Below are 9,951 nucleotides of genomic sequence, written 5' to 3' on the forward strand. Positions count from 1 at the left end.
ACCCATTAGTACACCTATAGGTGCTCAGGGACTGAAGCCCACTGCAGTAATCACATCCTGCTGGAGCAGTATCGTAGAGAAGAGAGGACTTTAATCCCAACTACAAGATATACAGACTTTCTTATATTCATCTGAACTGCCCGCTTACTTAACACAGGTGAGTCCAAATTTTGTTTTTCATTCAGCCTTTTATGAATAGTTTACTTTGTATAGCTTTTACATTTAAATCCTCTTTGAATATTAGTCATAATCAAGTCAGTTAAAGAAACTTCCTGTGAGAAAACCCAAACTATAAATCAAACAGTAGCCTATTATTAAAATATCAAAGAAAAAATAGAGGAAAAAAGAAGACAACTTAAAACTAATAAAAACTAAATAAAAAAGTAACAATAGTTTTCTTCCCTTTCTCTAGCACTGTGAATGCTTGTGGAACTTATTCTTAGAGAAAGTCTTACTTGCGATGATTGTGATGTAGAGTTGATTCACTTACTTTAGACAAATGTACTGATTGTAAGTCGCTCTGGATAAGAGCGTTTGCTAAATTACTAAAATGTAACGTTATTACTTCCATTTAAAGTAAACATAACTACCGATAAGTCAAAGATAAAGCCATCATTTTAATTTGTTTAAATTCTTATTATTTCCTCATTTATTGTGTTTCTTAGGAATGGACAGAGGGCTGATCTTCGTGGTCGCTATGGTGATGGGGTGTCTGGCACCAGGTGTCAGTGGAACAGCACATCTGTCGTTTGCCAATAATACTGAGGTATAAAGGCTGAGGCTCTCTATCTACTCCAACCAACATCATGGGAGACAAATCCCTACTTAGTGATAGATCACTCCAGAATCAGAAGTTTATCAGACACTACCAGACCTCAATGGTGGTCTAAATCCACAACCACAACCCACCTGTCCTGATTTCAGAGTTACAGTATGCTACATCATTACCATCATTATCAGTAGAAAAATAAAGCCTGTTTTATTGAAGAAAGATGATGACGAGATGAATAATAATAATTATGATTACAATTCTGTAACCATGATGATGATGATGATGATGATGATAGCTGATGACAATAGTGATGATGGGGGATTTCCTGTGTGTCGTTGACAGGTGAATATCACACGTGGAGGCTGTGGGACAACTAAGCTGTGTGTGGAGTCCCCAGACGACTGTGATCCTACAGGAAGTGTGCCCTGCCTCTTCAGCTCTGTTGTTGCTGGCACCGCCTCCCCTCCGAATGGGACTGACCTGAATATTCAGCTCCGTGGGGACTCCAGTGGATTTGTTGCCTTTGCACTGACTACCAGCCTGACTGAGGTAACCCTCACACACACGCACACACACACACACACACACACACACACACACACACACACACACGCACACGCACACACACAGACTTATTGATAACCTCAAAGGCATCTTGGACTGAAATCACTATTGCATGTTGATTAAGGCAATCGAAATATGTAATAACGACCCCCCCCCCCCCCCCCCGCAGGGCACCGCTATGGTTTTCTTCTGTTTTCAGAATCCGAACCCCCAACTTAACCGCATCGGCTTCCGCACGACCACGCGCAACAACACCAACAACATGCTCACCAACGCAGAGATTGTGAGGCTGCCTTAACTGTACTATACTGTATATCCACTGTAAAGACCTACTCTATTAGTCCTTGTTTGTGTGTGTGTGTGTGTGTGTGTGTGTGTGTGTGTGTGTGTGTAAAAGAGTAGTGCTGTTTGTGTTTACGTTATTGTTGTTGATGTGTATTTTATTTAGTTCTGTATTGATAAGTGAACTGGGACACCTCTGGTTGCTTGTCTAATGTTGGAGGCTATGTTGTACAAAAAAAACCAATCTGCATTTCTAGATCACGAGGAACATCCGTGGCTCGGTCAATGGAACTGTTGTCCAGTGTGAATTCACTATAGCAAACGTTAATTCAACCTCCCGCACCAGATCCAGTCCCAACTTCTTTATCCTAATGGGTAGCGGAGATTCTCAAGCCAGTGAGTGTGTTCAGGAAACATACATACTGATCAAATGCATGAACCACACACAGGGGGGAACACACACACACACACACACACACACACACACACGCATACATGTACACACATCCTGTGTTCTTTCCCAGGGTCCTGACCTGTGTTCCATTCCTACTTATTCAGCAAATACTTTCACCGCCACCTTCACCTCTACGTTGCTGAACCTGTCCGATCCTACCAGCACCAACACTGCAAACACAACAGCAGCAACACCAGCAGCAACAGCAGCAGCAACAACAGCGGGCAGCAGTGCACTCAAATCCCAAGGTGGGCAAATAGAGGTTCTATAATCAGGGTGCGTCTGTAATTCTTCCTGGTCAGGTCAAGTGATCAGGAAAAACTCCTAGTCCTGATGACCAACGTCTCCCTCCAAACAAGAGCATACCCCCTGTATCCTCATGTCATCACGTTTCGTGTCACGTTTGTCTGCTGGGGTCAGAATGTTCAGCTATCTGTAGTCTCCTAACAGCATATGATCTCATAACCTACAGTGCTTGAAACTACAGTACACTCACTACCCTGTATCTTTTACTCCAGCTGTGCTTGTCCTGCTTGGAGCCCTGATGTATCACCTGTCATGATGAGGTCACAAAGGAGATGGGCAAGGTACAACACCGATGCAGAGGAATGATACAATGAAGTCAATTCTTACTCCACTATGATTAGGAGAAATTGGCCCAGTATCTGACATTCATGTTGTATAAACTTGATAGGATTATTTTAAGTCTGCCTGTATTAGTGAAATCTTGGGTCGTATGTATGCACGTATGAATGGAATGGCAGGACGCGCATGCAGCAAAATGACACCATTAGTTGATGAATATTAACAGACAGTTCTATGATTTATAATGATGCCTATTATATACTTTACGGTAACCAAATGGATTAAACCAAACCCTATTGTTCTGTGCCATTGTTGTATTTCTACATATTTAAATAAAGATCAACACTTTCCTCACATCATTGTGGCCTGGTGAATGTGCAGTTCATGACATTTCTTTAAAAAAAATCAATGAATTACATTTCTCTGGAGAAACATTTCATTACCTAAACAGTGATAATGATCCAACCCAGGTCCACAGTATGGATATTGAATTATTAACCAAAAAACGACCCAATCACTAATAATGATACCTTACATCTAACACCATTGCCTTAAATACCGCTAAAAACCTGCTTCAAATAAATGACCAAGCATAAATCCATTTGAATATTTTATTGCAATTTATTATTACAGTACAACTGAGACTGAACAGTATAAAAAACAATATAATGAACATAAGGAACATACAAGGAGGAGGGCCCATTTCTAAAAAAATCAAGTTCTCTTCAAACTGTAACTCAATCTTTATGGTAGAATCCCATCCTTTCATTTTAATATCACGTGAAGGTTTGACTTGAGGTTCAGATTGAACAAATGGCTCAGTGTTACTGGTTACTGGTTCAGTGTTACTGGTTACTGGTTCTGCTGGTAGAAAGAAGAACAGAAGTACGGCCAAGTCAAGTCATACTGCCACTTACGGCTAGTTCCCCTGTACCTGCGCGACGATGCTAGATGTATTTTAACAATGATAAGAGAGGGCAAAAACAGGAACAAATTAATCTCACCCCCCCCCCCCCAAAAAAAAGACGTGTGAAAGGGTAGTTAACTAGGGCAGGCATTTCCTGTGTGTGTGTATTTGTCCTTTGCAATTTTCTTTTCAATAGCAGTGTAAGTATTAAAACATGAGTTCACAGAGCAGTGTGGATGTGTTTATCTGTACAGGTGTGTGTTTATCTATACAGGTGTGTTTATCTGTACAGGTGTGTGTGCGTCCGTTCGTCCATCTAAGAGTCCTCATCTCCGTTGACACTGTCACCATCATCGTCCCCGTCCACGTGCTCTCCTTCCTCCTCCTCTTCATCCTCGTCATCGTCTCTTTCCTGACTCTTCACCTGAAAGACCAGATAAGGCTGTGTTCAGCACCAACAAGTCAAATGAGCAAAACTGTGATTAAAAGCTATTTTCAGGAACATGACCTCCTCTCCCCCTCCCTTGTTCCCTCCATCTCACCTCCTCGTCCTCTAGCAGGTCCCCCTCCTCCTCAGAGTCGTTGAGCTCCTGGCTCTCCCTCTCCCTCTCCCTCTTTATCCCCTCCTCCTTCTTGCTGCTGGAGTGCTGGAGTGAGGACACCTCCCCAGGCTCAGTCTTCACGCTCTTCCCCTCTGCAGAGAGTGAGAGAAGACAAGAGGATTGGGTCAAAAACAAATGGGCTTGGTCGGAACAATCATCGGCGCATACTCGCCGTTTAAACAAATCATGATCAACCAACAACAGATCAACAGAGGCAGGGTGGTTCCTCCTGCAGGGCAGCCTACCTGACTTCTTGCTGTGGTCCTTCTCCATGCGGTCTAGGCTCTCCAGCAGGTAATCCACCTTGTGTTTGATCTGGGTCAGCTCCTTCTTGATGGTCTGCAGGTCATCAACTTTCACTGAGCGTGAAGGGGAGAGAGAGAATGAGAAAATGTGATTATTACCAAGCTCTGATACACACAGACCTTCACTCAGTACAAATAAAAAGAGAATAGTGTAAGAAACTGCAAGCACTGCACTAGTACGCTGCGACTGGGACTCGGTGTATTGCCAGTGTATTGAGTGCAGTGTTAGTACTAGATGAGCTCTGGGTGAGTAACCCTCATAGAGAGGGCAGGGCACTGACTTGTTCTTGAGGAGGATGTCCTCTGGCTGCTCTTGGAGGAGGAGGAGAAGCTGGTCTTGGTGCGTCGGCTGCCCCCACCACTGATGCTGACGCGCGGGCGCTTGGATGGGATCACGGCCCGGGACAGGGGGGGAGGAGGAGGGGGCACGCGGGAGGGGTATGAGTACACTCTGAGAATAGAGAAGAGGGTGAGAAGCACATCCAGAGAGAATGTATGGACCTAATGACCTTCCCATCTAGACTCCTCCTTGCATTCCTTTATTTAAAAAGAGCTAGGGGAAATAACATGGAGACTAAGGAAGCACTGGACTCATACCTACAATATAATATATGCCATTTAGCTGACGCTTTTATCCAAAGCGACTTACACTGCAGTGAGTGCATACATTTTTCAGTATATATGGTCCAAGCGGGAATCAAACCCATAACCAAAGTGTTGTTAAGTGCCATGCTCTACAAACTGAGTGACAGAGGACCACATACCTGTCATAGTAATCTCTCTGAAAGTCATAGTCCATATCAAACGTCGAACTGCTGTGAGGAAGAGAGGAAAAAAAGAGTAACCATAATAAGCTACGTGTGAGGAGCGGGAGAGGAATGGTTATGATTATCAATGAGTTGCAACAGATTTGAAAACTTTTCAACTATAAAACCGTAGTCTTTATAGTTGAAAAGTAGCAGACCTGTACATGTCTCCTGCGGAGCGCTTAGTTGTCTTTGACCTGTGGGGTTTGGGTTCTCCAGCCAGGTTAATGTCTGAGGAAGAGAGGGAACACAGAAATCAGTACTGAAGGAACCATGGTTTACCATAGCAATACCCAATGTCACATCTTTATCCATAGTAAGCCCTCACAAAGACTACCCTGTTCTTATCCCTCACAAACAGTCGACTCGTAAGTACTTTCTGCCATTACTCTGAAACCCCAAAGCCTGGTTTAAGGCCTGGCTCAGCAGCCCTCAAAGCCTGTTTTTAAGCTAAGTCCTTACCCAGCACTTGTCCAACGATCATCCTCCCATCCTCCCCTCCAACGGCTGCTCGGGCGTTTCTCTCGTTGGCGTACTGGACGAAGGCAAAGCCCTTGTGGACGGAGCAGCCCACGATCTTGCCGTACTTGCTGAAGATGGCCTCCACGTCGGCCTTGGTGACCAGCAAGGTGTTGAGGTTGCCGATGAAGACTCTGGAGTTGAGGGAGCGCGGGTCCGTCTTATTGGTCACGTTGCTGGCCATCAGGCTGCTAGTGGTGGGGGACCGACTGATGGGGGAGGGAGAGATGGGCAACAACCAATTATCAACGGTGTCACGGCATGACAGACCACACAACTAGCTAACTTTAAGAGAACACAAACAAAACACGGTGCAGGAAATGTTAGTGCTGGTGATTCTAGCGCTTCAAGGAATATTGCCTGCCGCAGCTGCTTCCATTGACCTTGTTCATACTAGTATTACATCAGAACTACTACCCTAACATCATGTTTTGATGCACTTAATCACATGTACAGTACATGCCTGGCTATCAAAATCAAGCTGAACTGCCCATGTGTCTCATAGCTTCAAACAGTCTTGTGTTGGTCGTACAACAACCGTGCTCTCTCGTGTGGTGTGTGTGTGTGTTGCCATGTTGACAGTAATGTTGGCCTATGTGATCGCATCTCTCTTTGCCTAACATTTCACTGTAGAAGGAGGAAGAAACACTGCTGTGCAGTGCATTAATCAATTTAAGACACTCTTCCCTTGGCATGTAAAAACAAGATCAAGTTAGGATATGCAGACAGAGGGTCAGAAACGGCACATTTTCATGGACAAACCAGAATTTACTCAGTAACAATCAAAGCTTTGCTGCTGGAAGTACGGGCGCCCGCTGAACTCACAGCATAGGCCTATGAGGGAGGGTACAGTAATACCAACCATATAGCCTAGCCTATAGCTAGTTGTTGGAACTTGATATGTATTACAGTGTGTGTGTGTGTGTGTGGGGGGGGGGGTTACCAATAACCAATCCATGTGTAGGAATTAGCATCACTCATATCTGAAGGTCACAGTACACTATTTAGCACTGCAAGCCTACAGTTGGGCAAAAGGCATGAACTTGGGACATATTATAGGCCTATTTGAAATACATTATAATCTCAGTGGCACTGGCACATTGTAATTTAAGGAAGAAGAAAACAGGGTGGTGGTGGTGTTAGGCCACAATAGCAGTGAGCTTCCCCTATAGGGTACTGCTACGTCCAACCCGAGTGTCAAGAAAAGGAGGTGTAAACAACCTTTGGGGATTAAATAACCATCGTCACTCACTCCATAGCGTCTGTGTGCAGGGCGGTCGGTTTTCTGTCTGTCTGTTCTTTGACACTGAGGGCAGGGCCAGTGTGTGCGGGCAGGTGTCTTGGGTGCTCTCAGCAAAAACTACAACCTCCAGCTGCACCCTCTCAGAATGCAGAACTTCGCCCCCTGCGATTTATACTGAGGCGACAGAGAACACACCTCAGTGAAACTGTACAGAGTTATCATTACAATCTTACCTGGTTGTTTTTTTGGGAGGGGGGGGCAGATTTCAGCAAGGAGCCAAATACATAGCAAAACAGTTAAGGCCATCCCATAAAGGACAGGCTCATTTCAGTCAAGGAACCTCACTCTGCTATCCATATGAAACACTGGGAGTATTATTAGGCCTACTTTTCCAGTGTTTAAGTGGTGGAAGCTACTATGGTAATAATAGCTGACATGTTTTTTCAAACAATTCACAGGGTAAAGGGGTACACGATACTGTGGGTCGTTGTGTTGGGTTGCATGAACATGTTCAGTAGAATCACTAGTAATTCTGATGGTGGAATGTTGTTGACATTGCTGAGTTGACATTCAGTGTGAACACATATGGGTGAAAGGCAATGTCTACGCCTTGACTTTAAAAAAACAACAAAAAAACACTTGCATTTATGGCCTTAATGCATTCTTACTGTGGGGTTGCTCACTCCCTGGCTTCTAGCACCACTCATTCATGTTTTCTTTAAGAAAAGAGTCCAAGTACTTTCCATCCTGACCCTCTATGGCTAGCTCTACAACTACGCCTGGTGATGCCCTGAATTTTACAAACAGCTCAATGCAGGTTACTAGATCACTAGGGTGGAATTCATTCCATAGTAGACAGCAGGTTTCCAGGATAACCCAACATATGTAGCCTATTTGTTCTTCGCAGCAAGAGAGCTTTTTCAATTTGAAAAACATATACCATGGCTTTAGAATCAGTGTAGACCATGGTCAGTTGGGGACATGACTAATTCATTCACCAAGTTAACTATTGCTACACAAGAATAGTCATGTTTGGAGTGATCCTGGAAACTAACTGCAATGGATTGAATTGCCTCTTTGATGCACTGCTTATGTTGCCTTCAGGTTCAGAGGCACTGCAGTCTGTGGGGGGTACAGGGACATGGGTTTGAGCCCTTTAGTTGCTAAAAGATACTAATTTCATAGTACCAAAACTACCAATCATAATATTGGTAGGTTTAATGATGGACTTGGACGGGATGGGACTACAGAGGCTGAGGGCTGAGAGGAGAATCAGACCAGCTGTTTCAGGCCAGGGTGGCTTGATTACAGTTAATTGGACACCTATTGTAAAGTTATATTAAAAAAAAGAAGAAAAAAATATAGGCAATTCGAGGGGACATGAAACTACTAACAATATGCATGGTGGCACATTTATCCAACATTGGTGTTTGTTGGTCAATGTTGAGTCAGTATGCAAAGCGGCTTAACAGTGTGAGAGCAAGGACCAACATAACTTAATTCATTAAAGTAACCTTTAATTGGTGGCAACAAAAATATCAAATATGTTTCAAGTGTGTGTTCTGCCAATGTGACAAAGCAATAATGCACGACAGTCGAGGAGGAAAAACGTGTCCATCAAAAATGGCCGAACCATCATCTTGCAGAAAAAAAACACACTCCCACAAAACACTGTTCGTGAAACATCATTCCAAAATTAATCTACACGTCCCAAACCAGAAAACAAATCCAAAAATGGAAAAATTACCACCAGGCAAAGTACGGTCAATGAATCAGGCTCTAGCGACTAACAGTATTAGTGTGGTATTCGGCCAGCAACAAACAATTTCCATAAGATTAGCTAGCTACACACAGCTAGCTGGTCAAGAGAGGGGGTCTTCGCAAACATTGTCAGTCTGAAAATATGCCCCGGTTTACACAAACCATCGATTCAGTTCGCAAAACAACAAAAGAGATGCCCAAAAAGCTGGCCACATAAAAAGTAGATTGATCCTGCTAGCATGTTGGACTAACCAGCTACGATAGCTTGCTAAAATCCCTCAATCTCGCTAGCCAGCCAATCCCGCCCGCTCAAAAGAAAAACACACAGGGTTTAAAAAAAATATATATATATATATATATATTAAAAAAAAAAATCCCAAAGATATTGCAAAGTCAGGGGAAAAAAATGAAAAAACAGCCTTGAACCAAAATACTCACCAGGAGCTTTAAGATTAAAATTCGGTCAATAACACTAAGGTTGTCCTCTTGAAGCTAAAAGAAACTGAGTGTGTAGCTAGCTAGCTGGCAGTATTTGCTTTCAACCCCTGCACGAAATGGCGCATGAGAAGTGAAGAAAACGGAGCGGGAGGGGGCAATGTCAATGGGCGGAACCACAGCATTGTAACTCCGCCCAGTCGACTCTTCTCCCTGGTATGATTAGCCAATTTATAGCACACCCAAGCCGTACTCGTCATTGTATGGTCACAATTTCTGTCATACATGATTTTTGCGTACAACCTTGCAGCTGATTGGTTGGGACAATCAGGGTCGCCACACTGGTGCTTCTATGGTGCCTTCATGACCAACTCGGAATTCCCACCTCTGATTTCGAACCTCCGAGATAGGAGAGTTAGGTCGAAATCGCCAAACTACATGAACGCCCACAGGTGATGCTTAACGTTGGCCAGTTATAAACTTTAACTAAGTTTACAACTCTCCAAAAAACATGTCACGCACCAAAACAAACTGCAGGTTGTATTCAACAGCTTCGAAAAACATTGTTGTTCTTATATTTCCACTTCTCTTCGGCGTAAGCTTCTGAAAATCCTGAAAAATGCTGGCAATCTTTCTTGTTGACATGTCATTGATAACACCAGGGAAGTTTCCAACTGTCAAATCTTTGTATTTAAGTTAAATCATTGATGGTAAAA

General features: G+C 43.5%; 2 protein-coding genes across 6 annotated transcripts; one reads left to right on the forward strand and one right to left on the reverse strand.

Moving 5' to 3' along the window:
* Positions 1 to 3,011, forward strand: LOC310818901 (putative ferric-chelate reductase 1). Its single transcript, XM_083689998.1, has 7 exons — positions 1 to 157; positions 666 to 766; positions 1,115 to 1,321; positions 1,506 to 1,619; positions 1,876 to 2,014; positions 2,177 to 2,320; positions 2,591 to 3,011. Exons 2-7 carry the CDS (start codon positions 668 to 670, stop codon positions 2,632 to 2,634), a joined length of 747 nt encoding a protein of 248 aa, XP_083546124.1. The 5' UTR covers positions 1 to 157; positions 666 to 667; the 3' UTR covers positions 2,635 to 3,011.
* Positions 3,012 to 3,254: 243 nt separating this feature from the next.
* LOC310818897 (heterogeneous nuclear ribonucleoprotein C-like) lies at positions 3,255 to 9,373 on the reverse strand. Of its 5 annotated transcripts, none has more exons than XM_083689994.1 (9): positions 9,239 to 9,373; positions 7,049 to 7,213; positions 5,740 to 6,005; positions 5,475 to 5,508; positions 5,236 to 5,283; positions 4,753 to 4,922; positions 4,412 to 4,525; positions 4,107 to 4,258; positions 3,255 to 3,988 (listed from the first exon to the last, which is right to left on the reverse strand). In XM_083689994.1, exons 2-9 carry the CDS (start codon positions 7,051 to 7,053, stop codon positions 3,881 to 3,883), a joined length of 897 nt encoding a protein of 298 aa, XP_083546120.1. In that variant the 5' UTR covers positions 7,054 to 7,213; positions 9,239 to 9,373; the 3' UTR covers positions 3,255 to 3,880. The 5 variants fall into 5 exon arrangements, with proteins under 5 accessions (XP_083546120.1, XP_083546119.1, XP_083546117.1 ...); XM_083689993.1 differs by having other exon boundaries at positions 5,236 to 5,286; XM_083689991.1 differs by having other exon boundaries at positions 5,436 to 5,508.
* Positions 9,374 to 9,951: the final 578 nt, after the last annotated feature.

The sequence above is a fragment of the Argentina silus genome, assembly GCF_951799395.1.
Source record: "Argentina silus genome assembly, chromosome: 18".
NCBI classification, from domain to species: Eukaryota; Metazoa; Chordata; class Actinopteri; order Argentiniformes; family Argentinidae; genus Argentina; species Argentina silus.

Coding starts and splice junctions, on each gene's coding strand:
- LOC310818901 (XM_083689998.1), top strand. CDS start 668: ATGGACAGAGGGCTGATCTTCGTGGTCGCTATGGTGATGGGGTGTCTG. Junction 1,322..1,505: donor TGACTACCAGCCTGACTGAG/GTAACCCTCACA, acceptor CCCCCCCCGCAG/GGCACCGCTATGGTTTTCTT. Junction 2,321..2,590: donor CAGTGCACTCAAATCCCAAG/GTGGGCAAATAG, acceptor CTTTTACTCCAG/CTGTGCTTGTCCTGCTTGGA.
- LOC310818897 (XM_083689990.1), bottom strand. Junction 5,509..5,739: donor GATCGTTGGACAAGTGCTGG/GTAAGGACTTAG, acceptor TCTCTTCCTCAG/ACATTAACCTGGCTGGAGAA. Junction 4,526..4,752: donor GACATCCTCCTCAAGAACAA/GTCAGTGCCCTG, acceptor CTTCACGCTCAG/TGAAAGTTGATGACCTGCAG.